This window comes from Heptranchias perlo, chromosome 8 (assembly GCF_035084215.1).
Source record: "Heptranchias perlo isolate sHepPer1 chromosome 8, sHepPer1.hap1, whole genome shotgun sequence".
Lineage (NCBI taxonomy): Eukaryota > Metazoa > Chordata > Chondrichthyes > Hexanchiformes > Hexanchidae > Heptranchias > Heptranchias perlo.
The window spans coordinates 34,281,474-34,309,215 of record NC_090332.1 but is presented as its reverse complement, the minus strand read 5'-3'; the positions used below and the strand labels follow the sequence as shown (position 1 = coordinate 34,309,215).

At 42.6% G+C, this 27,742-nt stretch overlaps 2 protein-coding genes across 5 annotated transcripts in view; one reads left to right on the top strand and one right to left on the bottom strand.

Moving 5' to 3' along the window:
- pacc1 (proton activated chloride channel 1) lies at positions 1 to 26,078 on the bottom strand. 2 transcript variants are annotated; one of them, XM_067988938.1, is made up of 8 exons: positions 25,644 to 26,078; positions 19,646 to 19,742; positions 15,868 to 16,077; positions 8,641 to 8,795; positions 5,979 to 6,121; positions 4,912 to 5,056; positions 2,786 to 2,893; positions 1 to 2,006 (listed from the first exon to the last, which is right to left on the bottom strand). In XM_067988938.1, exons 1-8 carry the CDS (start codon positions 25,689 to 25,691, stop codon positions 1,845 to 1,847), a joined length of 1,068 nt encoding a protein of 355 aa, XP_067845039.1. In that variant the 5' UTR covers positions 25,692 to 26,078; the 3' UTR covers positions 1 to 1,844. The 2 variants fall into 2 exon arrangements, with proteins under 2 accessions (XP_067845039.1, XP_067845040.1); XM_067988939.1 differs by lacking the exon at positions 15,868 to 16,077 and having other exon boundaries at positions 25,644 to 26,077.
- Positions 25,215 to 27,742, top strand: part of nenf (neudesin neurotrophic factor) — a 34,275-nt gene continuing 31,747 nt past the window's right edge. Inside the window, exon 1 of one of the 3 annotated variants that reach the window (XM_067988941.1) lies at positions 25,215 to 25,385. In XM_067988941.1, coding sequence (XP_067845042.1) covers positions 25,305 to 25,385 — 81 coding nt within the window. In that variant the 5' untranslated portion in view covers positions 25,215 to 25,304. Of the gene's footprint in view, positions 25,386 to 25,614; positions 25,915 to 27,742 lie in introns of those variants that run through there. The other 2 variants (XM_067988944.1, XM_067988942.1) reach the window with 2 other exon arrangements.

Genomic DNA, 27,742 nt, shown 5'->3' with positions numbered 1-27,742 from the left:
TTAGAAGCTTTAACATTTATTTTTGTAATTTATTATTCTTTTCCCAGTGCCACACCCCATTCCCAGCTAAGAGATGTGTTTGAAGACCTGTTCCTAGGCCTCTGCTAATGTCACTCTTTAGTCAGACACCGTCACGTGTATGAGTGTGAGTGAAGCAAGATGGCTGACCCTTCAAATAATGTCCGACCTCTGCTCACTCCCTCCCTGCTGCTAGTGCTGTTGTAGATTCTGTACATCACTATTAAAGCTGATTATCCTGATACTTTTGATGTTCTACCTATATGTAACATTGAAGAACCTCTGTCCCAGATATGTAAAGGTTTGACCTTAAGAATGTTACAAAAGATGTACTGTTAAGAGTAATCTCACAGCAAGAGAACCAATCCAGTCTGTAAATACTGTAACACAATTTCAGGTTAATGGCTAAAACCTTCCTATAATAGTACAGTACATTAACTGACTGACATACAGTCCTTTCAAGCTCAAATTCCAGTAATGGTGATTTCAGTGCATAAGAGATCCAAAATGCAAGCCCTCTGCACTACTCATAGCACTTCTTTGACATCTAAGCTAAAATATATGCCATTAAAAAGGACATTTAAAATCCAGAGTGCCATTTGCAGAGAGCCAGAGTGTGTTTTAGAATGAGAGGGAGTCACTTTTGTGAAATAATTGTAACATATAGTTCATTAAATATGTCGGTGTAAAATCCACATGAGTATACATGACTGAAGACTACAACAAAAATCTCATGCAACATTCATCAGATTTTACTTAATCATATGAAGGTGAGCTCAATGCATTTGGAAATATTCCTTATAGCCTTAGATCCAACATTAAGTGAGTCCAACTGCTCTAGTGTGCTTACATTCACAATACCATATGCTACATTTCTTAAAAAGCAGGCAACCCTCTTTAACAACTGCTTAAAACAGCCATCATGATTCTTAATGTAAGTGGATCCAGTCCTCCAAGTCATATTTTATCAAATTAAATGGCTTATTAAAGTTATGTTTAGAGCTTCTATTTACTTGAAGTTGGCAGTGATGTCGATGTAACTGAGCTTACTGTGCATTATAAGAAGTCAGATTGAGGATAATTCAAAAACTATTTATCATTTACTACAAACCACAATACACACATACAGTGATCACTAGCAGCAATTCTACATTCATTTTGCTCTTATGTGCAAAGTCCATTTTGGCCCATTTTTCATTTTGCTGGGACCATTGTGCATCCATGTACTTTGCAGTGCCCTAAAGCTGGCCTTGCCACCAACAACCTGTGGATTTCAACACAATCCTGACGTTGATGTCAATCACTGATCAAGCAACAATAAATGACAACAGTAACATAAACCCCACCCACTGAACTGGTCAATAAATTATGAAACCCTTTTTTCCATCACCTAGAGAATGAGAAATAAGTGCCTTAAATCACTATTATCAAGCCTTAATGAACCACAATCTAAAAAAGTCTGGAGATAATTAGAATGTAATTATGCTGTTGGGGGAGATGGTATGCTATTTTGTTAAATATCTTTTATTCAAACCTTTCTAATAGCTCATTAAACAAACTGAGAACGAACAAAAAAAAAATCAAAAGAATTTTCAAACTGCCTGAGACTGAAGTATCCTAACCCATCAGCAATGTTTCATATTAACACTGGCAGCTGTTATCATGTAACAACCCTTTTAAAATTCCTGATATCCTGCCATTAAAGGAAGGATGGCCTGGTCTTCATGGTCTCGAGCACACAGCTCCACACCAACATACAACTGAAATGCTGAGTGGGAGATAATCAGAACAGCATCCCCTCAAGGGGCTCAAATTGAGTCTTCTGTTTAACTCATCTGGTTCAGTTCCTGGGCCTTGCGCTTTTGTTGTCTCTTTTTAATTTTGATCATCCATTTAACACTCAAGTTTGCAAACTCTGCTGCCTTGAACAAAGCCAAGAAGACACCACACAGGATGGCAATCGTGTTCCACTGATTGGCTGTGATTATCTGCAAACATTCAAAAATGAAACAATAATTAAAACAGACCGTTTGGGACTTCTGTATAGCATGCAACAGTTTATATTAGATGTATGTAATACTTTACTTTCTATAGAGTACTGGTAAATACACTAGTGGTATTTCATGAATGTGGAAAATCTTTACCTCAAATACCACAAGCACAAGTTACAACAGTGATTTGCATCAACTTGTTACCCCATGAACAATTTAATAATTGTATTTTGTTTGTTCAATCAAATTCAAACAGAAGCTTATTTTACTCATTTGTCCCATCATTTAGAAGTTATATTTTCCTCTTCACTAATTTAACAAAAACGCAGAGCCAGGGATAAAGCAGGAAGCCTTGCCAGGCCACCCGAGATCCTCTAATTCTGATCTCTTAGCAGCCGTGCCTTCAGCTACCTAGGCCTTAAGCTCTGAATTCCCTCCCTAAACCTCTTTGCCTCTCTATCTCTCTCAATCCTCCTTTAAGAATCTCCTTAAAACCTACATCTTTGACCAAGCCTTTGGTCACCTGTCCTAGTATCTGCTTATGTGGCTTGGTGTTGAATTTTGTTTGTTAACACTCCTGTGAAGCATCTTGGGATGGCTTAATACTTTAAAAGGTGCTATGTAAATTAAAGTTGTTGTTGTTGAGATGACCACTTGGAGGTGCAGTGTAATGGTCTATTGTCAGCTTTCCCTCAAATATTCCCTGCTCTCTGGAAAACCATGGGCCTCAGCCAGTTAAAACGTAAAGACAAACAGCGAAAGCTGAACACACTTACATCTCGGACTTCCTGAATGAACGGATCCTTCCACTCAAATACAACAAAGAACAACTGGTCACTTTGTTCTGAATCAAGCCGGTGGTCATTATACCTCACAAGAGTAGACTGTGTGAACAGTAAGAGAGTAGTTTAGAATAAAAGCAAACATTAAATGAGTGTTCCCACAGTAATTTCAAAATGTATTCAGATTGGGACAGTGTAGGTCTAAATGGATTTATTAGCATTTAATCTGGACATCGGATGCCAATTCCAGGTAACAAACACATGAAGCTCCACTTGAATCTGAAGTTATAAATTATGCAATCCCCCATGAAATGTGTAGGCATCAGCTAGGCTCAGTTGGTAGCGCTCTCACTTCATTGTGGTTTCAAGCCGGACTCCAAAATAAGCACATAGCCTAGGCTAACACTGTAGTACAGTACTGAAGGAATGCAGCATTGTCAAGGGTGTCATGCTCTTAATGAGAAATTAAAACCAAGATCCTGTCTGCCTGTTCCTGTGGTTTAGGTGGATAGTAAAGATCCCATGGCTCTATTTGATGAGGAGCAGGGCGTTTTCCCCGTGTCCTTGTCAACATTCTCCCTCAGGCAACACCAACAAAAATGTCATTCATCTCATTTGCTGCTTGTGGAACTTCGTAGTGTGGCACATTGGCTGCCACATTTGCCTACAAAACAGTACTGCACTTCTAAAGTAATTATTGCTGCAAAATGCTTTGGGACATATTTTAGAGATGTAATAACATGTTTTAAAAATACAAGTTCTTTTGAAAGGATGATTGAGGTAACACTGGTGTGTTGCCCCAGATCCAAATCTAGTAATTCAAGTCACTAATAGAAAGAAGATGTTTAGTCTATGCACTCATTCTTGTGCCAGACATAGAGGACCTGGTAACCAAAGTTTGACTGAGTCAGAGCTTTTTAAACAGATGAATGTCAAAGATCAAAAGCAGGACGGCCAAACAGAGCCAAGACCAGAATCGTATGATCATTGATCCCCTCCTTTTTCTTGTTTACATTCTTTCCCTCAGACATTACCTGTTGACATGTTATCTGTTTTCACATGGATGCTGATGAAAAAAACCTACCTCTTAACTACAGTCCTAGATTCCACCATGTTGTCTAACTGCCTATTTGACATCAAGTCATGGGTAAGCCAGTAGAACATGGCGAAAACTGAAAGCATCTTATTTGCCTCCCACTAAAAATGCTGCCCCTTTGCAACCAACTCCATCTCCCTCCCTGACTACTCACTCATGTTAAATCAGATAGTGTGCAACCTCAGTGTGCTGTTCAACCTGATGTTAGCTTCAAATCCCATGCCCAATCACCAACACAGCAAATTTCAGTCCTGCAACATTGCTCTCCTTTGTCCCTGCCTCACCCACTCTGCCACTGAAAGCTTTATCCACACTTATGTTACCTCAAGACTCGGCTTCCCAAATGCTCCTCTTGCCAGCCTCAAGCTCTTGTTTACAAATCCCCTCTACTTCTTCGAGCCCAGTGTCCCAATCCATGCCCTACAGTACTCAGATTCTGGTTTCCTATGCATTCCCTCCATGCCCACGACCTTCACTTGGTTGCAGACTAGGTCCTACTCTGGAATTCCTTCCCCAAACCTCTTTGCCTTACTACTTCTCCGCCTCCCTTTAAAAGCCTTCTCAAGTCATCTATTGACCATGATTTCTATTATCTCTCCTAATTCTCCCATGAGTGCTCAATCTATTCTCTCATAAGTTAGGTGTCTTGGGAATTTTATTAAGGTAAATTTGCTATACAAATGCAAATCGTTTCTAATTTAGTTTTGAAGTATTTCACTGTGGTGACCCTTCTTCTCCCTACAGTGTTTGAAGCAAAGACACAATATACCAATGAGTTATCAATTACAACTCTCCTACCTGCTTGTTTGGTTCATAATAAAAGTAGAAAGGTGTCAGAGACTGCAGTAAGATTGCAGACTCCAAGCTGAGAGGGTAGGTCCAATTATATTTTACTGACTTAGGAACAAGAAATCAATCCAACATTTGTTTGATGTAGCAAAACTTTTATCAAAGGAGATAACATTATGACATTCCTGCAATACTAGCAGATCTATCCAGGCCCTAATCACAGCGCTCTCATTACCTCTTGTCGGAATTCCACCGATTCGCTTCCATCTTCCTCCGTCGTTTTCACCTGAGACATTTTGACCCAAGTACGAAAACCCCCGGAAAAAGTCCAGATAGAATAAGAACTTTCACAGTCCTGCATGAATTGCGCTTTATCAGAACTGAAAGACAAATGCAAACACAATATTCTCTGTTCAGTTTATAGGACTACTCTGCTATCTTATACAAAAACAATACAGAACAGCAGAATTCAGCTAGTGTTCATCCCTGCTCATCGATCAGTGTCACAGTGTAACAAGAGTTTAACTTTGTCACTTTTAAACGTGACATTAACTTGGCAGAAATAAAAGATTCTGTGTTACTGCCAAATATGTGGTAGAGAAATAGGTTGTCAGCTAGCTGGCCTCAGCGCTGCCCACAATATAAAACAGAAAATCAGTTGACATGTTGGTACTTCTCTCAATGCACTCCAATAGACAGTAATTCCCTATTGCCACCATTATAGGCAGTAGGAAAACTTGACAGTTTCTTAAAAACAGATAACAGGAAAGGGGAAGCTAGCTAAGTACATGAGGGAGAAAGGAATAGAAGGGTATGCTGATAGGGTTAGATGAAGTAGGGTGGGTGGAGCATAAACACTGGCATAGACCAGTTTGGCCAAATGGTCTGTATCTGTGCTGTAAATTCTACGTAACCTGTTGGTATCCCTACCCCAGACTGCTGCCAAGAGAGAAATCAATTAATTACTAAAATCCAGGCTACGGGAGAGATTAGCCATAATTTTTAAAAAGCTTGACAGCATGGATCTATTTAAATTTACATGTCATCTGCTAATATTGAACTGTTGAATTTTATGATATTCTGGTAACTAACAATGTTGTGCAAATAATATTGAGTAAATACATTTGAAGTGTGTTCGATTGATCGGCTGCTGCAGGCAGACTCCACGATTTGATACACAGGTAATGTACTTCAGCCGTTTCAAAAGTAGCCCTTAATAATAACAGACTTCAACAAAATATCAATTCTTCCCACCCCCCACAGAAGGAAAGACGGAGTGTGCTCCATATACTAGTTTCTCACCTCTCTTGAAACTCCTTGAACGATGAGAATAAGAGATAGCTGATAGCACTAAAATCTTGTTCAGTTTCATTTAGATGGAACTGCAAGAACACCAGCTCTTTCTTTCTCACATCTTGTGGTCCACGGATAATCAGGGCAGATTTCTACAGTCACAAAGAGCAACACAACTAATTGAATTTAAAATGGCCTAGTACTTTTTCTAAACAATGCAAGCTTGGAATTTAATCTGCAGTAATTAAAAATACAGTGAGGAAGAACCAGGCATCATTATTTATTCCAACCAGCTGGTCTTCAGATTGTAAACCATCCTGTGCCGCAGAAAGACTTACTGTGAACATAACAGAAGACATGTGGCTTGCTAGCAAATTTTAAATGTTCCCATTTATTGGCAATATTTCTCATTGACCTAAGAGATGCATTTGTTGAAAATTAAGAACTGTATTGTTGCACTATAGTCAGTCAGTGACATAATGAATAATCAACTGCAAACTTTCACTACTGAATCTCCCTGCTTGCTGCTCTTGATCTGCTCTCCCGACTAGAAATGATATTGAATATTCATAGAATCATACAGCACAGGAGGAGGCCACCCATTGTGCCTGTGCGGGCTCTTTGGAAGAGCTATCCAATTAGTCCCACTCTCTTGCTCTTTCGCCATAGCCCTGCATATTTTCCTTTTCAAGTTAATATCCAATTCCCTTTGGAAAATTTCCATTGAATCTGCTTCCACCACCTTTTCAGGCAGTGCATTCCAGATCATAACAATCTGTTATGTAAAAAAATTTCTTCTCATTTCCCCTCTGGTTCTTTTGTCAGTTATCTTAAATCTGTGTCCTTTGGTTACTGACTCTCCTGCCACTATAAACAGTTTCCCCTTATTTACTTTATCAAAACTCCTTATAATTTTGAACACCTCTATTAAATCTCCCCTTATCCTTCTCTGCTCTAAAAAGGAGAAAAATCCCAGTTTCTCTAGTCTCTCCACATAACTGAAATCCCTCATATTACAGAACAAATTGATGTTATTTGCATGAAAGCACTTGTGAGTAACATTGTTCACTAGTTCTCCGCCCCGCTTCAGCTCATCTGCTGTTGAAACCCTCATCCATGCCTTTGTTACCTCTAGACACAACTATTCCACCCTCTATAAACTTGAGCTCATCCACAACTCTGCTGCCTGTAACCTAACTCACACCAAGTCCCATTCACCCATGTGCTCGCTATTCTCATCCTCGTTTTCAAATCCCTCCATGGCCTCGCCCTTCCCTATCTCTAACCTCCTCCAGCCCTACAACCCTCCGAGATCTCTGCGCTCCTCCAATTCTTGCCTCTTGCGCATCCCTGATTTTCATCGCTCTACTATTGAGTGGTCGTGCCATTAGCTGCCTAGGCCCTAAGCTCTTGAATGTCCTTCCCAAACCTCTCCGCTTCTCTACCTCTCTCTCCTCCTTTATGATGCTCCTTAAAACCTACCTCTTTGATCAAGCTTTTGGTCACCTGTTCTAATATCTCATGTGGCTCAGTGTCAAAGTTTGTTTGATAATGCTCCTGTGAAGAGCTTTGGGACGTTTGACTAGGTTAACGGCGCTATATCAACGCACGTGGTGGTGGTGGTGATGGTGGTGGTGGTGGTGGCGGCGGTGGTGCTAGTAGCTTGACTGTCCAAATGCCCAAAATCTGTGACAAGGTGGCACAGGATGGCTAAAGTAGTTACTGAAATTGTAATTTTTCTAGCCCCAATCTGACAAAATATGGCAAAATTAGACAGACTAAAGAACGAACTTGCATTTATAAGCGCCTTTCATGACTTCAGAACATCCAAAAGTGCTTCAGTCAATGAAGTACTTCATTGAAGGGTAGTCACTGTTGTAATGTAGGGAAATGTGGCAGCCAATTTGCACACAGCAAGTTCCCACAAACAGCAGTGAAATGAATGACCAGATAATCTGTTTCAGCGATGTTGGTTGAGGAATAAATATTAGCCAGGACACCAGGAGACCTCCCCTGCTCTTCTGTGAATAGTGCCATGGGACCTTTTACATTCATTTGCGAGGGCAGACGGGGCCTCGAGTTAATGTCTCATCCGAAAGACGGCACCTCTGAGACTCCCTCAGTACTGCACTGGAGTGTCAGCCTAGATTATGTGCTCAATTCTCTGGAATGGGGCTTGAACCTACAACCCTCCGATTCAAGAGTGAGAGTTCCATCACTGGTCAAAAAAAAGCACAGCTGCTTAAATATATAGTATGAGAGACGCCAATCAGTACTTCAATTGTCATAGTTTCATGTTTTGTTTTCCGCTAAATTAGTTGTGGCTAAAGCAAGGTTTAGGTATTAGGCACTACATCAAGCATAGCCAATATTTGCTGACAATCTTAGTCGATAAGAAAGCTAAAACTTACTGAATGAAACTGCTCTAGTTGCTTAAAAAAAGTCACATTTAAGCCATCACATGAAGAATCAGCAAGAACACAGTATAAAACGCACACAATGTGTCATCTGCAGTACAACAGATGACTATAGGTCAAATGGGAACACATAATTAGGGATGGGCAATAAACGCTGGCCTCGCCAGCGACGCCCACATCCCGTGAATGAATTTTAAAAAATAATAATTGTAGCCCCGAAAGAGTTAAATCAACAGATGCATGCTGTACTTTACCAGTGTTTTGTTTCTGTATGGGTCTGCGTAACTGACATGCTCCTTGGTGCAGTTTATTTCTCCTTGTTGGCCTGGATTCACCATAAACTGAACATGATCATGATAATGATGCTTACAGCTCAGGAGCTCAGCCTTACCAAGATACAGTGCTATACCTGTGAAATGGATTGAGATACATTCATCAAGCTGACAATTCCAGAATGATTCAAATTTTATATATTTTCATCCTCTTCTCAAAAGAAACTTCCTTTTGCCAATTCCCTCTCTTTCCCCACCCATTCTGCTACCCTACCTGCAGCCAAGCCTCCACCAAAGCCCCTCTCCAGCCACTAGAAGGGCATGCAAGTGCCCTAGGGTCAAATCACCCTAAAAATTTTTCTTCTTTCTGTGAGAAGCACTTGGTCTCTACTTGGAACGTCCTTCCAGAAACCAGACTAAAAGTTGGTACTTGACGGTGCATCCTACCACAGCCATGGCATTGCACAATAATGCTCCAAATGTGCCATGCATTTCAGCACCCTCCCCACAAGCCATTTCCGTGCACCATACACCATAGACTGGGGAATCTGAATGGCAAAGGCCTGGAGGCAAGTTGATTGTCCATCCTCTCATAGAAGTGGTAAGCATTGTAGGAAACCAACAGGGAGGAGGGGAGATAACATTTTCTATTTTTCCAAATTCATTGTAATCTGTGAAATAAAGCTTTTATCTTTTTGCTAAATTTCATTCGTAAATAATGACAAACAACAAAAATGCAGTACATTCAGACTTTTTTCAATTCACAAATAAAAATTAGAAGGATTTGACTCTAGAATCGGCATTTTGGGAAGATGCGGGGGGGGGGGGGGGGCGGGGGGGTGGAAGACGTCTTTAAGAAAGAATCGCTGGAGACAATGTAGAACATTTTGTGGCAAAGTGCTGCAGGAGACAAAGTGCAATTCCTATTGGGAATACGAAGCACATGAAGCCCCACTCCAGAGACTTGAGAATATAATCGAGGCTGACAATTCAGCAAACATCACTAAAACAGATGATCTGGTCATTTAATTCATTTGCTGTTTGCGGGGCCATGCTGTGTGCACATTCGCTACCGTATTTCCCTACATTACAATACTGACTACATTTGTAGTCATTTATTGCAAGGGGAATGGAATACAAAAGTAGAGATGTTTTGCTACAGTTGTACAGGGCATTGCTGAGACCACATCTACAATACTGTCTGCAGTTTTGGTCTCCTTAAATAAGAAAGGACATAATTGCTTTAGAGGCGGTTCAGAGAAGGTTCACTCGGCTGATTCCTGGGACGAGGGGGTCATCTTATGAGGAAAGGTTGGGTAAGTTGGGCCTGTATACATTGGGGTTTAGAAGAATGATCTTATTGAAACATATAAGATCCTGAGGGGACTTGAAGGGGTAGATGCTGAGAGGATGTTTCCCCTTGTGGGAGAGACTAGAACTACGGGCCACAGTTTAAAAATAAGGGGTCTCCCATTTAAGACGGAGATGAGGAGACATTTTTTCTCTCAGAGGATCATGATTCTGTGGAACTCCCTTCCCCAGAAAGCGGCAGAGGCAGGGTCGTTGAATATTTTTAAGGCTGAGTTAGATAGATTCCTGATTAAGAAGGGAGTCAAAGGTTATAGTAGGTAGGCGGGTAAGTAGGGTTGAGGTCACAATCAGATCAGCTATGATCTTATCAAATGACTGAGCAGGCTCGAGGGGCCGAATGGCCTACTCCTGCTCTTAATTCGTATGTCATTAGTACTTCACTGTGTGAAGTGCTTTAGGACAACCGAAGGTCATGAAAGGTGCTATATATACATGCAAGTTCGTTCTTTCACATAAGAATTTTGGAAGTGAGGGCTCGAATAAGGTTGTCATGCAGTACTACTTTCTGCCATTGGGTGGCATGAGCACACTTAGTAAATTACTGAACAGTTCAGTCAATCAGCAATGGTCTGATTAACAAAGGGCCTAATTCCTATTGAGTCCACATAGGCCTCTTGCTACCAGTAAGAATCAGCCAGATTTTTCCCTTGGGCTCAATCTGCTTGCTGGTGGAAGAGACAATACCAACCATCGGCATTTTGGGGGCACAGTCCTCATGTTAGCTTTTGCTAACAAATTAGTACGGATTTAGTGCCTTTCCCCTTAGTACTTCTCTGACAAGAAGGGGAGGAGGACTACGACTAGTACTTATAAGACGACAACTTGCATTAATATAGTGCCTTTAACCTGAAAAACATTCCAAGGCGTGCCATAGAGACGTAATCAGACAAAAATGGATGACGAGCTAAAGGAGGAAATTTTAAAAGGGGTGACAAAAAGCTTAGACGAAGAGATGGATTTTAAGGATGGTCTTAAAAGAGGAGAGGTAGACGGAGAGGTGTTGAGGTTTAGACACAGAATTCCAGAACATAGGTCCAGACAGCTAAAGGCACGGCCGCCAATGGTAGAGTGAAGGGGCGAGATGCACAAGAGGCCAGAGTCGGAGCAACGCAGAGTGCTGGCGAGGTGGTACGGCTGAAGGAGGTTACAAAAATATGGTGGGGCGAGGCCATGGTGAGTTTTAAACACGAGGATGAGAATGTAAAACTGGGAGCATTGGGGGACTGCAACATAGGTCAGCAAGCACAGGGGTGATGGATGAATGGGACTTGGTGCTTGATAGAATACGGCCAGCAGAGTTTTGAATGAACTGAAATTTATGGAGGGTGGAAGATGGGAGGCCGACCAGAAGAGCACTGGATTAGTCAAGTCTGGAGGTGAGAAAGGCTTGGGTGAGGGTTTCAGCAGATGGTCTGAGGCGGAGTGGAGATGGGCGATATTATGGAGGTGGAAGTAGGTGGTCTTTGTGATGGAGAATATATGGGGTCATAAGCTCAGCTCTGGTTCAAATAGGACGCTGAGGTTGCAAATAGTCTGGTTCAACCGAGACAGTGGCTGGGAAGGGGGACGGAGTCGGTGGCAAGGGGACGGAGTTTTGGCAGAGGCCAAACACAATGGCTTTGGTTTTCCCAAGAAACTGCGGCTCGTTCAGGGCTGGATATCGGACAAGTGTTCTGTTTGGTCTGTTGGAAATGCAAATGTCATTTTTCTTTTTAGATTAAAAGTTGTAAAGCCTAAAAGTCCTTAATATTAATCAGAAAGCATCATTTTCAATATAAAACATTTTTTTTACCCGGGGATCCAGTAGGAATGCACCATCAATTTTGTACCTTCAGTATTTGGATTTCCCCTTCAGGTTATTACTTATGTTTTTTTCCCCCCAAGTGAAGAAATATTATGTGTACCTGCAACTTAAGTTACAAAGCCCATGTCATTACTGGTTTTCACATGCCATAGGCCAATAATCAGGGCTGTTCTAGAATTGCCAGTTTTTTGGGGCCATGTTAGCTTTTTTGAAGCTGTTGGTCAGCGTTTGCCAGGTTGGGGTGCATTGAGGATGGATTTAAATATTAAAAATTTATTACCAAACATCAGACATTTTACACAAAATATGTGGGTTCCAGGCAGCCAGAGGTAAGTTTCAGGGAGTGATGCTCTGTTTGGTCTGTTGAAAATTCCCCCAAAAACTGGCAACTGATTATAGGTCTCTTTTTTTTTTGAGAAATAAGCAGTTGCATGGCTTTGTAGCTTAAGCTGTAGATATACCTGAAACTCTTCTACTTTTATTGGAGGAAAACAGCAAATACTCAAAGCTTACGTTTATTAAAACAAAGTCCTGATTGTAGGAAAAGGCACAACAGCAATTCCCCATCGATGCCCACAAGACTCCTGCCATTTTGAACTGTGTTGAGGGTTATTTTTAATTTGACTGAACACCATTGCAAAACTAAAAGGCAGAAATTATGGCAGTTGTGAGAATTAAACCTCGAGAGCACTGAGTCGAAACCAACAGGCGCTTTACCACTTGATGCTAGTGGGCCAGTAAGCACACTGTTCACCTAAAGATGGGCCTCCTGATCTGTAATAACAGACGGTCAGTATGGCTGAGGTCAGATTATCGACAATAAAAAAAATAGCGACAAAGTTTGCCCAGATAATATTTAGGCCTTAGACTGAATTATTTTGATGTATGAAATAGTACATAGAAAGGTTACTTTCTCTCTGACAAGAAGCAAGATTTGACAGGACTGGGTGAGCTTGAATAGAAACTGCATATGTGCAATTAAGACACTACTATGACTAAATCAGAATGAAATGTCATCTGTTTTGATATTCTCACATGTTAACAATTTTGAAATGCTAATGCAATCTTACTATTACTAATGGAATATTACCCATGGAGCCAGATTTGCATTTAAGGGACAAAGTTGGGACAGTACAGAATGTACATTACTCTTCATCTAATTCATGCTGTATTTAAACCTTAAAAATACTAATTTTCCACAGATAAAAAAAAAACATTAAAAAAATGAATATTTGAAACCTACAGTCACAGATAAGGTCAGAGAATAAGGTATTAAATACAATATTTTATACATTGGTAATCTTAGCTGGGTTAGGGATGAAAGAAGGAGAACTTGCATTTAAATAGCACATTCCACAAGATGTTCCAAGGCACGTCAGAGCCAATGATTTTTTTTTGGAAGTACAGTCACTGTTGTTATGTACATAAACATGGCATCAACTTGCACACAGCAAGGCCCAAAAACAGCAATCAGATGAATGACCCAGTTAATCTGTTTTGGAGGTATTGGTTGAGAGATGAATGTTTGTTGGGACAACAGGAGAATCCCCTACATTTCCTCAAAAAAAATCTCAACAAGCAAACAGAGCCTTAGTTTAACGTCTCACCTGAAAGACATCTCTGACAATGCAGCACTCTCTGGGTACTGCACTGAAGCGTCAACCTAGATTATATATGAGGTGACGTTTACTGTGCACAATTGGCAAAAATGAAGTTTCACAATCAAGTAGTTATGGGAGAACATAAGAAACAGGAGCAGGAGTAGGCCATACGGTCCCTCGAGCCTGCCCCTCCATTCAATAAGATCATGGCTGATCATCTACTTCAACTCCACTTTCCCGCCCTATCCCCATATCCCTTGATTCCCTTAGTGTTCAAAAATCTATTGCTCTCAGTCTTGAATATACTCAATGACTGAGCATCCACAGCCCTCTGGGGTACAGAATTCCAAAGATTCACAACCCTCTGAATGAAGACATTTTTCCTCATCTCAGTCCTAAATGGCTGACCCCTTATCTTGAGAATATGACGCCGAGTTCTAGACTCTCCAGCCAGGGAAACAGCCTCTCAGCATCTACCCTGTCAAGCTCTTGAAGAATTTTATACGTTTCAATGCGATCACCTCTCATTCATCTAAAATCCTGAAAATATAGGCCCATTCTACTCAATCTCTCCTCATAGGGCAACCCTCTCATCCTAGGAATCAATCTAGTGAACCTTCATTGCACCCCCTTTAAGGCAAGTATATCCTTCCTTAGGTAAGGAGACCAAAACTGTACACCGCACTCTAGGCTTGGCTTGGTGGTAGCCAAGATGAAGTTACTTAGAAAAAGGCAAGTCCCATGAAGACCATCTCCCTGAACTGTTAGGGAACGGAGAAGGTATTCTCCCAGAACTGCAAGGAGCTCCAGTAAAATTGAAGTCAATGGGAATCAGGAGGAAACTCTCAGTGGCTGGAGTCATGCCTAGCACAAAGGAAGATGGCAGTGGTTGTTGGAGGCCAATCATCTCAGCCCCAGGACATTGCTGCAGGAGCTCCTCAGGGCAGTGTCCTAGGCCCAACCATCTTCAGCTGCTTCATCAATGGCCTTCCCTCCATCATAAGGTCAGAAGTGGGGATATTCGCTGATGATTGCACAGTGTCCAGTTCCATTTGCAACCCCTCAGATAATGAAGCAGTCCGTGCCTGCATGCAGCAAGATCTGGACAATATCCAAGTTTGGGCTGATAAGTGGCAAGTAACATTCACACCACCCAAGTGCCAGGCAATGACCATTTCCATCGAGAGTGAGTCTAACCACCTCCCCTTGACATTCAACAGCATTACCATCGCCGAATCCCCCACCATCAACATCCTGAGGGTCACCATTGACCAGAAACTTAACTGGACCAGCTACATGAATACTGTGGCTACAAGAGCAGGTCAGAGGCTGGGTATTCTGTGGCGAGTGACCTCCTGACTCCCCAAATGATAGAATATTCTCCATTTGCCTGGATGAGTGCAGCTCCGACAACACAAGAAACTCGACATCATCCAGGACAAAGCAGCCCGCTTGATTGGCACCCCATCCACCACCTTAAATACTCACTGCTTCCACCACCGGCATACCGTGGCTGCAGTGTGTACCATCTATGAGATGCCCTGCAGCAACTCGGCAAGGCTTCTTTGACAGCACCTCCCAAATCCGCGACCTCTATCACCTAGAAGGACAAGGGCAACAGGCGCCATCACCTGCACGTTCCCCTTCAAGTCACACACCATCCCGACTTGGAAATATATCGCCGTTCCTTCATCGTTGCTGGGTCAAAATCCTGGAACTCCCTACCTAACAGCACTGTGGGAGAACCTTCACCACACGGACTGCAGCTGTTCAAGGTGGTGACTCACCACCACCTTCTCAAGGGCAATTAGGGATAGGCAATAAATGCTGGCCTTGCCAGCGACACCCACATCCCATGAATGGAAAAAAACTGATGTCTTTCTCCTCCACTGAGAAAGTTATAAAGCAAATAGCTTGTTGAATATGAGGAGGAAGATTTTCTCTGGGTGCTATGTATAGCAAAATCAGAAACAGTGCTTTTTTTTTTTAAGATCACCTTTATGATTGCGCTACATGCAGTTCACAAAGGAAACCATCCCTGTTTCCTATTCCACTCCCAAGTTCTGAGTTGCCAACAATTCTCTAAATTTTGCTTTCTCTCTACTTATTGTTAAGAAGAAAAACAATAATTTGAGGCCTGAGACATAGTTTCAGGTCAGAGGGCACGTATTAATGACAGGCCCAGCAACTTAACTTTTGTAACAAAAGTAGTAGTCGCCAGTAACTCAAAATGTCCTCTGCAGAACACAGCTGATTCAAATCACTAATTATATAGTGAGCCTGTTGAAACAGGCCTAATTAAGTGCACTCATCAATTTGCTTCCAACTCAGTAATTAGGGCAACAAATATCAGGAGATTTCAACATACTGCTTGAAAAGCCAAGCACTACTTCACGTCAGCAATTTTAATAAGAAAAAAAACTGTAGTCTCACCAGGAGCATCATATTTCAGAACTTCCTGGAAGGAGACAGACATGACAGGATGCTTGAGCTTCTCTCTGAAGTCTGTGATGGTCTGATAGGCCAGGAACACTGCCACGGACATCAGGAGCAGGTATATGAAGATAAGAATCACAGAAAAAGTGTTCTTCAGACAGGCTTTACCAAAGACGGAAGAGTGACTTGTGGAGCTAACTTCATCATCTAGAACAGGGGAAAATAGTAATTTAACTGCTAATTCCTTCCCTCGTGTAATGACTTACTGTTCAGATCTAACATTAACACAACAAAGTAACAATTCATTCACATTTCACAGTGGCTATTGTAGGATTCAGTGTCAGCTCCTATACATTTACACATTAAGTCATACTCACTGTAGCAGAGAACTTAATATTCAAGGGATAGATGATGGAGCAGCAAGTTTTTCTTTCTGCTGCCCCAGTTGGACATAGCAGTTGTGTATATGGTTCCTACACAAACTGGTACAACTACCATATTTACACAGGGCCTTAAATGTAGTAAAACGTCCCACGGCTTCAGAGCCGAAAACACATGCTGAGCAGTAGTAGGAAGTGGCTGAACTTGTTGAAGAAATAGATTTTGATGAGTCTTTTGTAGGAAGAAAGGGGTTGGCAAGGCAGAGATGTTTAGGGAGAAGATTTCAGAGGTTGGGGCCAAGAGACAGTTGAAGGTTCAGCCGCCAAAAGAGAAGTGGAGTGAGGGGAGAATGCAAAGAAGGCCACAGTCGGAAGAAGAGGGCATGTTGTAGTGTATATAGAGGTGGAGCCGGTTGCAAAGTTGGGGAGCATCAACATTGCGGAGGGATTTGTAAACGAGAACAACAATTTTGAATTCAATACATTGGGAGATGGGGAGTTCAAAGGAGGTTGGTGAAGATAGGGATGAAAGGGGAGTCGACTTATAGCATGCAATATAATGCAGACAGTGGAGCTTTGGGTGATTTACAGGTTATGTATGTTGGGAGTCTGTTGATGGGAATGTTGGATCAACTGAGGTCAGAAAGGTGTTGCTGAGGGTTTCAGCACTGGTGGAGATGAAATAAGTACAGAGGTGGGCAATGTTATGGGGGGGGGGGAAATAGTCTTGGCAATGGATAGGATATGGAGTTTGAAACTCAGCTCAGGATCAAACAGAATACTGAAATTGTAGATGATCTGGTTCAGCCAAAGCGAACAACCAGCTAGGGGAATGGAACTGGGGTCTAGGGTACGGAGTTTCTGGCAAAAGCCAATCAGAATGTTGGAGAAACTTCTCGCTCATCCATAACTTGATGTCAGACAAGAGCTTGTGAAGTTGAAGGTGATGAGGAAGATTGAAGGGTTGGATGTCATCAATACACATATGGGAGCTGACCCCATGCCTACAGATGCTGTTGCAGAGGCAGCGTGTGAACAAAGAGTAGAAGGCCTGAAGGATGGAATCTCGGGTGACTTAAGATGAGCATGGAAGGGTCAAGTGTGTCAAATGTTGAGGAAAACCAAGAGGGGAAGCCTTCATGATTATACTCAAAAGGATGTTTTACCATGTAATTTTGGAGAAAACTGGACTGAGGAGATTCAAACAGGTGGCAATGGGAGAAATGAACAAGAGCTGGGTAGCGTTGACATATTAAAAGGATCTTAGAGAGAAAAAGATTGGAGAATTGGGGCGTTAGATGGAAAGGGCAGAGAACAAGGCTGTTGACCACAATTGTGAAAGTTTAATGAACAAAGCCTAAGGAAAGGGAGTTGTTGATGTCAGGGAACATTGGGCCAAGGGGAGAGTTATGTGGTCAGGAAATTTATCAGGAGGAGGTTGAGGGCATAAGGTGGATTTCCTGGAGGAGATGAGCTTGATGAGTGTTGGAAAAATGAAAAAGAGAGGGGAATAAGCTAAATCAATGAGTGTCTGGTCTGGGAGAAGAGGGAAGAAATTAAGGAAGGATGACCTTGAAACAAACAGTTTTACAAGCTCCTCACAATTGACATCTGAGGTGTAGATGAAGGGACCACAGGGTTTATCATTCAAAAATTTGAGATTGTCCTTACCCACCAAGGAGTAGTCGGGGAGATTTAGCATTGGAGGGGAAAGATATCCTATTGCTTAATGTAGTCCAGGCAGATCTGGCCGCACCAGGTGCACACAGACTTAATTCTCAGATGTAAAGGTGCAGTGATAGGAATGGTAATAAAAAAATGGCAGGAGTGGTGGCCATGTTGGGGACAAGATCATCAAAGGAAGAACCAAAGAAGCTGTTAAGCAGTTGAACAGCAGAGTGATGTCATGGCAGGTGAAGGGCCAGATGGGAAAGAATGTTAGAAAGGGACCTTGGCGGTACTTTTTATCCGGGGACAAAGGGTGAGGATAGTGGGGCTGGAGACAGGTAGGGAGATGTGGATAATGAGTGAGGAAATGATCAATGATAACCTTGTCAGTGATTGAAACCTCAGGAAGTTGAAGAAGTGACTGTGGACAGAGGTCATAAACAGCAGGGTAAGGTTCACTGATGACAGGAGTGTGGAGAAATTGGAATGGGGGGGGGGGCGGGATTTAGCTCATCGAGGATCAGGAGCCGTTCAATGCAGAGGTTAATTGAGGAAAAGAGGGAAGAGATTTAGTGCAGGAAGTTATGTAAAGACTTGGGAGGGCAGTGGACGAGAAAGACTTTGAAGGACAGGCAGAAAGGTGCAGAAAATGCCAGAAGAGGAAGGGAATGGGTCGGGTGAGATAGTAAGCAGATAACTAAATTACTTTTTTTCAATATACATATTTTATGGTAGTGCTGTTCTACAAGCATGTTTCATCGTGTATAAATTCACTTTCAACTGCTGGAGACATGTTTTTAGTTTGATAAGTAAATGTTTTCACATTGCAGTAAGTTACAAGGTAAAAAAATTCCCTCGAACTGTGATATTGTGCCCTGAATATAAAAGTGTATCTGAAGGACACAAAAAAAAATAAAGATAAAGATGGCACTGGAAGCATGAGCTCATGTCTGGCTCAGTCTTTTTTTTAAAAAAAGCATTCTCACTAACAAATAGTCAAACAAGTCCTGCCTCTCAAACACATAGCTAGGTGTTGAGTAATATTACTGTAAACTAGATAACATTCACACATGTAAACAGTCTCACTATCATCGCAGAGATTTAAAATGGAACCAGGGAATGCCGACAGCCTAGATACATCCCCTCAGCAACCCAAGACAGAAAGCAACTTCAGAACTGTCACAACAAGACTCAATTTGCTGACCGTTTCTTATAACCAACAAAAACCAGAGACAATGCAGCTATTATACTGGCCTTATTTTAATTAGGAATTCAGACACCAGCTGCAAACTGGCTCTCAACATTTGCACGACTAAATCCAGCAGCTGTATCCCAGTGGCAGACTCATGTACCCAGACTTAGCTGCGTATATGCCAGGAGCTGGTTCAAGGAAGCCACTTTTATGAACTCCAAATTAAAACAAGTATAAAAGCAGTTTAAAAACTTACCTTGCTTCCAAAAGAGCCCTTACAAGCAAGTGTGCAAGATACCAAATTAATGGATAATGTATCACACAAGAACTAAGGAGAACACTCGGTTTTATTTACATCAGTTTTTTTTTAAATGGAAGTGTAGTGCCATAGAATGGTGAGACGCGGGCAAAGTTTTTCAGTCTGCCTCATTCCTAACTGCACAACTATGGAAAAGTACAAGAGAGAGACCAGGTGCTTTCCTGCAGGGAGAGAAGGAATGCTAAGTAGAGCGCTTTTCTCAATACTTGTTTATACCTCGTATTACTGCTCCATTTACATCCACTTGCTCTGGATTAGTCTCATCACCGAGTTCAGAACCATAAGTTGTTTCCTCCGCTGTGTCATCTGCAAACTGCAGAAAAAAGTAAAAAATTTTAAAACATAGTTTTCAGATTCATTAGTAAACTGATCACGAGGGGCTCAAATATCCAGTGATCAGAGAACCTGAGGCCTGTGGAGATCTGGAGACTTTAGCATAGCAGCAACAACAACTTGCACTTATATAGCGCCTTTAATGTAGTAAAACATCCCATGGCGTTTCACAGGAGTGATTATCAAACAAAATCAAGGGCCCAAAGACTGTACCAATTGAAATCAGCTAATGTTCATTCAGGATTTTATAATTCATTATTCTGCACAGGGATTGAGAAAGAATTGATCCACTTTAGGGCATGAGGGAGACTGGCATAACCCATCCTCTCACAGCATTTTGCAAAGCTCATCGTGAACGTAATGGAGAAGTGGGAAGAGAAACAGCAGCAAGTACACGTCTATTTGAAGCAGGCTAGAGATGAAGACAGAAAAGGGGGCAGAAACCAATTCTGACAAAGAGTCTACACCCTGTTTTTTCCTCTTTTCAGATGCTGACAGGCCTGCTCTGTATTTCCAGCATCTACTGTTTTTAATTGTAGATTTTCAGTTCTTTTTCTTTTTATCTCAACTGGATATTTTGATGTGTTTATTTTCTTTTTAAAATATGCACGTATACAATAGTGGTTGCGGATAGGTAACATTTAGTTGGCAAATCACACCCATCTCCTTCATGTTTACTGTAGGAGTCACAATCTGAAAACATATCTGCTCAGCTATTATAAAAATATTATGAACAACATGTGATACTCCACCTTTCTCAGGACTCCTTCCTGAACACAAATATACCAAACCACAGCCATAAATTTTCACACCTACAAGTGTTCAATTGTTCATGTCTGGAATCTCTAGCCAGTCCTGTGTATAAAAAAAATACAAGGACATAGACTAGTTCTGATGGGATTTTCCCATTTATAAATCAGCCTAATCCCAAAACAGCACTGGACTGGAATCAGAACACCACCTCCCCAGGCCTTTAATTCCAATTCAATCTGAATTAAACAAATTTTAAATCCGTAACCCAGTTGCACTCACCTAAAACTCCAATTCTTGCTCTCTAAGTAACAGATGAAAAAGAAGACGACTAATTGCATTAGCCTCCAATTTGACATTTGCAGCTGCTACATTGAGTTACATCAAAACTACAGCACAGAAACAGGCAATTTGGCCCAAATGGTCTATGACAGTGTTTATGCTCCACACGAGCCTCCTCCCTCTCTACTTAATCTAACCCTATCAGCATACCCTTCCATTCCTTTCTCCCCCATGTGCTTATCTAGCTTCCCCTTAAATGCATTTTTGCTATTTGTCTCGACTATTCCTTTTGGTAACACATTCCAAATTCTTTGAGAAAAGAAAAGAAGTTTCTCTTGAATTCCCTATTGGATTTATTAGTGCCTATTGATGACCTCTAGTTTTGGACTCCCTGACAAATGGAAACATTTTCTCTACATCTACCCTATCAAACCCTATTATCTTAAAGGACCTCTATCAGGTCACCCCTCAGCTTTCTCTTTTCAAGGGAAGAGAGCCCCAGCCTACTGAGTAATTTGAATCGTTTAAAAATGGAAGTTATTGGAAAGTCCTACTCAGTTTACTTTTGGCCTGTGGTTCAACCTAATGTCTATAAATCCAAATTTTTTTTCTATTGTATTTTTTATTATTACTTTTAAAATAATAGTAATTCCCCTCTGGGAAATGTAGTACATTGAAGTCCTTGCCACATAATGATCAAATCTCAATTTACCGCTGTACCCTCCTTATCTCAAACATGCTGCTGTACAGAACGTCAAGCAGAGGCCATGCATTTCTTCATAGGTAAGGCCAGGAGAGGAAAAACAGCAGGACACTTCACCTAGGCCACCATCAGCATCTCCTAGCCGTTGAGTGTACAGTTGACACTAATGAATATGTGCCCACCTCTTGGCCAGGGATCGTGCCCAACACAGGGACATGCAACAAGGTGGAGGAGGAGGCAGGGGTGCTGGAAGCAAAATGACAATTGTAGAACAGACTATCCAAATGAGATATTTCTGATTCACCCATTTTCTTCACCCCTCACATGACTCCAACGATTGCTCCACAATCCCCCTGGATAACAGCACATGCAACTCTAAATCTGCAAGTCCCATGGATATTGGAAGAGATCAGACACCTTTGCCTCAAAGGGGGATCCCATCTCCAGCAAAAAATTGTTTTAAGATTCCTTAGCGCCACATACTATTCTCCAATATGGACATGGGTAAGCGACTAGCACTGAGGCAGAACTGTCCTGGAAGATGGAAGATGGGGTTTGGGAGAATTAGTAGTAGTGTTCTGAAACCTGGGTGTGAGTTGTTGAATTCCAGATGTACTGGGGGTACAAAAGGAAGCTGGGATTTGGGAGCATCAGAGAGGGGAACCTGGAATGTAGAAGCAATGAAACAGGGGATATAAAATCTGACAGTGGTTTGGGGGAAAACAGCAAAGGAATAACATGGAAGATGTTTCCAGGATATGGGAACAGAAGCAGGGGATGGGATTTCTCACTGTAGACTTTGGGGGAGCGCAGGGCGGGGGAGATGGGGGAGCGCAGTGTTGGGTCTGATATTATTGGAAGGAGGGCTCTGGGATATAGCAGTGCAGGGAAGGTGGTCCTGGTGTCTTAGTATGCTGGGAGTGGAGATGGGGAGTGTAACAATGGGACCAAGCCTTGGAGCATGGGGGCAAGAGGGAGAGTCAGTGGCTATGGGAACACTGGAAAGGGGATCCTAGGGAAAGGGGATTCTAGGGTCTGGGAGGAAGAGAAATTAATCTGGGAGTAGGTCTTGTCAATATTGGAGAGATCGAGGGCCAGCAGTGTTGAGGGGGTTGATAGCACCGGGGCGGTGGGGAAGAAGGGGTGTCCAATAGACTGTGATCCAACAGTGTTCCTACTGAGTTTAGGCTGTAAACTTCAGCTCACCAGACCCTTAACTTGAGAAGCAGTGGTGTGCTGACTTACCTCATGTTGAAATTGAACACGTGGGTATACCTGGAAGTTGGGTATCAGGTGTTGGAGCAGCAGAGGGAGTGCCAGGCTCTGTAGAATTAGGAGGGGGCTCATACCATGAATGAGGTAATGGGACCTGGGAGCAGAGTCGTGGTCTGTATGGTTGAGGCAGTGTTAGGCTGCAGGAGTACTACGAGGGAGATTCAAGGGCTTGTGAGGATTATGGGAGAGTCTGTTGTTCTGGGGGCAGTGGGAGCGATGTATTGGAGGTATGGAACTGGTAGGAGAAGTGTGTTTGGGGGGTGGTAGTGCTGCAAGTCTGGTTGCGTGATCCAGGAAGAATGGGAAGGGGTGCCAGGGTTTGGAAACAATGGAGTAGGTGCCCAGGTCTCAGAGCATTAGGGAATGCAAGCTGTGGGTGAGAGAGTAGTGAAGAGCAGTGCCAGAGTCAGAAACTACTGATGAGGAGAACTGGATGTGGGAGCAAGTAGGAGGGGTGGTTGTGGGTTGTCAGGAAGCATTAGAGGATACTGCAGTTTGGTAGTGTTAGGGGTACTGTATTTTGGGGGGAGGGGGGAAAGATACATTCTGGTAGTATTTAAAGAAAGGATATAGGAAAATGGAGGCTATGAGCTTTCCTTCATTCTCCCCTCCTCCCCCCCAATTTAATGTACACAAGTTTAAATGTAGTATTACAGGCAATTTCCCAATACTGAGCGCTGTGAACAAGTTTTTGGTTAATAAAGCACTTTGTGCACTTATACTATATTTGCTGACTGAAGCAGGTGCTATGCTTTTCTACGAACAAAGAGCTGGTTACTGACTCAACAACGTACATTTATATAGTACCTTTAATGTAGAAAATAAATCCCACGTTTCTTATATAGTGGCATAAGGAAAAAATGAATATCGAGCCAAAGAAAGAGCAATTAGGAGGGGTGACCAAAATGTAGGTTTTAAAGAGGGCCTTAAAGGAGGAGAGGGAGGTGATGGGGTTTAGGAAAGGAATTTAAGAGCCTACAGCTCTGGATGGCTGATAGCATGGCCGCCAAGGGTGCTGTGATGGGAGGGGGATGCAAAAAAGGCAAGAGTCAGAAAAACAGAGGGTTCAAAGGGGGTTGTAGCGCTGGAGAAGGTTAGAAAGATAAGTGGCAGAAAGATCATGAAGGGATTTAATTGGAGGATTTGGGGGGAGCAGGAACCAATGTGGGTCAGCGAGCACAGGGGTGATGTATGAGCATGACAAGTTATGGGTAGCAGAGCTTTGAATGACACTGGAAGATGGGAGGCCAGCCAGGAGAGCATTGGATTAGTCAGGTCTGGAGATGACAAAGGCACAGATGAGACTTTCAGCAGCAGATGGGCTCAGGCAAAGGTGGAGTCAGGCAATGTTATGGAGGTTGAAATAGACAGTCTTTGTGATGGAGAGGATATGAGGTTGGAACTCAGCTCAGGGTCGAACAGGAGAGAATGAGAGAAAATTGACCAACTTTTTGAAGTATCTACTGGAGCCACAAACTATGTTCCCTAGCCACCAACTCCATCCCTCTCCCTGGCCGCTGTCTGAGGCTGAACCAGACTGTTCACAATTTTGCCGTTCTTTGACCCTCAGCTGAGTTTCCAACCCCAGATCCTCCATCACCAAAACTGCCTACTTCCACCACCGTAACATCGCCGGTTTCCACCCCTGCATCAGCTCATCAGCCACTGAAACCCTTATCCATGCCTTTGTTACCTCTAGGCTTGACTATTCCAATACTCTCCTGGCCAGCCTTCCATCTTGCACCCTCCGTATACTTGAATTCATCCAATATATGCTAACTCGCACCAAGTCCCATTCACCTTTCACCCATTCTTGAAGACCTACATTGGCTCCTGCTCTGACAACACCTCAATTGTATTTTTCTCATCCTGTTTTCAAATCCCTCCAATGCCTTGCCCCTCCCTATCTCTATAGCCTCCTCCAGCTCTACAACCCTCCAAGATCTCAGTGCTTCTCCAATTCTGGCCTCTTGCGCATCCCCGATTTTTATCGCTCTACCATTGGCAGCCGTGCCTTCAGCTGCCTAGGCCTTAAACTCTGGAATTCCCTCCCTAAAACCCCTCCACCTCCTTTAAGATGCTTCTTAAAACCTACCTCTTTGACCAAGCTTTTGGTCACCTAATTATGTGACAGTGTCAAATTTCCTCTGATAACACTCCTTTGAAGCATCTTGGGACGTTATACTATGTTAAAAGGTGCTGTATAAATGCAAATTGTTGTTGTATCACTGATAATCCCATTTTCTATAAAATACTGTGCATTTCAAATGCAGACCCTTGATCAGACGTGTCTAAACCCCAGAAAGTTAAACTACCTTTTCTCTTGACAGATGGTGACCGACCTGGTACAACCCATCCTTTTAAACAAAAATGACTGGTATTTCCTGGTTTTAAATTGTTTTGACGAGGCTAAGAAGTGACTTTGGCCTGGTGCAACTTAAAGACGATGTGAAGTTGGAAGTTGCAGCCGATCTTCGGACCTTATTCCGGGAAGCCTTCCTACTCGGTGCTGCCGACCATCACTGCGGCCACATGAGCGAAGCGTCAGCAAGTTTCCGGGGCTACTCCCTCTACCGTGCGGCGGTGAAACCAGTAGTTTATCCCCATTTAAAGGTATTATCATATGAAAATCTATCAAAAGTAATTTTTAAACGGTATTGCCAATAGAGAAAAAGTATGTGATACACACTGTAAATAAAACCGGTAGGGAGTCTTTGAAACTATTTCAAACTTATTTTACATCCCCCCAAAAAACTTTAGGAAACTATAGTTTAAACTCAATGAAAGCCCGAAGCCCCCGCCTTTAGCGGCTGGTTTTAGTAAACAGCCTGTGGGAGGATCCCGCTCCTCCCGCCCCGTCCAAGCCTTTACCTCTCGGTAAGAGCCGGCGATCTGACTCCTTAACATCGCCGATGCCATCGGGAGCACTTAAGTCAACAGCCGCAGCCGGGCCTCGCACCCAGGAGACGGACAAATAACATCCTTCGGAACTGTTCACCCAGCCGGCGGCGAATGAAATGCCGAGTAACAAGTGAGGCGGCAGCAGCTGAAGCTCAGCGAGCGAGGGATGAAGTACAGGGCCGAGCACACCACTGAGCTCCCGGGGTGGAGCTCGCATCGCTGCTCACTGCCTCTTACCCAGGTTCATCTGTCCTCATTAGTCATTCAACCCTTGGTGCTGCGGCCTGGACCAGTCCGTGTTTCATTTGTTCACCGGGTGTGGGAGACTGCAGCCCCTGTTTGATTATTTGGAGGGGTTGCTCCTCAAGTTCTGGCTGCACTTCAGTCCCATGCTCCTGATCTTTGGCCGCCCGGTGAGGAGGGGGGCGGGCAGGTCGGCGGACGTCCTCCTGGGCCTGTCCAAGGTGGCCATCCACAGGTCCAGGTTGGTCGTGTCCCGTGGGGGCGGTCGCTCGGACTGTCTGCCTCTCTTCCGCGGAATTCTCTGCGCCCGGGTGGCCCTGGAGATGGAGCACGCGGTGTCTGCCGGTACGCTTGAGGCTTTCCGCGACCGGTGGGCACCGCAGGGGCTGGAGTGCATCCTGGACGAGGAAAATAAAATTTTAATTTGATACTTGGTTTTGGTTTCTTTGGTTTTTAGTATTTGAGCACACCCTACACCCCACCTTCTTATAAAAGGGGGGCCTAAAATCACAAAAAAAGGGGGAAAAAAAGAAAAAAAAAGTGCATCCTGGATCGACAGAATAAAATTATTATTTGTTAAAAAAAAGAAAAAAAAACCCTTGGTGCTGCATATTCACTGGGGATCCCCAAAGCAGTCAAAATTAGGGGCCATGAATAAGTGATAGTCACCAATAAATCCAGTAGGGAATTCAGGAGAAACATCTTTACCCAGAGAGAGAGGTGAGAATGTGGAACTTGCTACCACAGGGAGTAGTTGAGGCAAACAGCATTTAAAGGGAAGCTGGATAAGTACATGAGGGAGAAAGGAATCGAAGGATATGCTGATAGGGTTCGATGAAGTAGTTTGCTCGTGTGGGCATGGACCTGTTGGGCTGAATGACCTGTTTCTGTTCTGTAAATTCAATGTAATTCTATGTAAGTAGGGGTATCAATAAACTACTGCATATAAACAGCTGGCGGATCCAACCAGGCAATGTACTCAAGATTTGGCTACTTGTTCTTTAAATATGGTATCACATCGAGGTCTCTGGATGAATTTTGGACAATTTGGACCCCTCTCTTCAGTTGGAGCCTATAAATACTGAATTCTCCAGTTCCCCGTGTTGTGTTGAGTGTTAATGCAGTTATGCCTCTGTGTCAATGCAAAATTGCATTTGCACTCTCCCCTGATGTTTTATCCCCTGATAGCAAATAACTTGGTGTGGCGATATTGTGAGTACATGCAGGGTAATTGTCCTGTACTTGACTACAAATGAATGCATTAATAATGCAGATAAGGACCATCTCAAGTGTCATAGATATTTTAAATATGCATTAATTCCTCCCATGAATAACATCTGGTGTGAGTAATAACCCTGGGTTCATGCATGCGTACACACTCAAAATATTATCATGTAATTTAAATAATAATTATCATCCCATCTCCTGGTCAGATAATTGCAATATTGTAGCATTACAACTATTTATTCTCTACTAATCCAGTGCTTATTTTTGCAATTATGGGGCGGCTTGGGAGGGGGGTTTGGTAAAATTGAATCATGACTGTTCCTCAGAAATAAAAATTGTAATGTTCTAAAGATAATGAAATGTGTTACAGTGTAATATGCAAATCTATAATCTTGTTAAAAATTTTATGCCTGCACACATTTCCTGTTTACAAAATCTTACCTCCTGTTGTTACTTTCTCACACTTTTGTGTCAACCCTTTTCCATTATAAATTCCTACATCCACGTTTATAATGGAAATTGCCTATGTAAGCTTGGAATTGCACAATCTGGCTATGGGTGGTGTAGTATTATCCTTTCCCACAAATTGCTCAAAATTC

What these genes read in the sequence shown, in the direction of transcription:
- pacc1 (XM_067988938.1), bottom strand. Translation starts at nt 25,691, where the DNA reads ATGGCATCGGCGATGTTAAGGAGTCAGATCGCCGGCTCTTACCGAGAG. An exon ending in TCGCCGGCTCTTACCGAGAG is followed by an intron (nt 19,743 to 25,643) that starts GTAAAGGCTTGG and finishes TTTTTTCTGCAG; the next exon opens with TTTGCAGATGACACAGCGGA. An exon ending in TTCAAGGAGTTTCAAGAGAG is followed by an intron (nt 5,057 to 5,978) that starts GTGAGAAACTAG and finishes TTTGTCTTTCAG; the next exon opens with TTCTGATAAAGCGCAATTCA.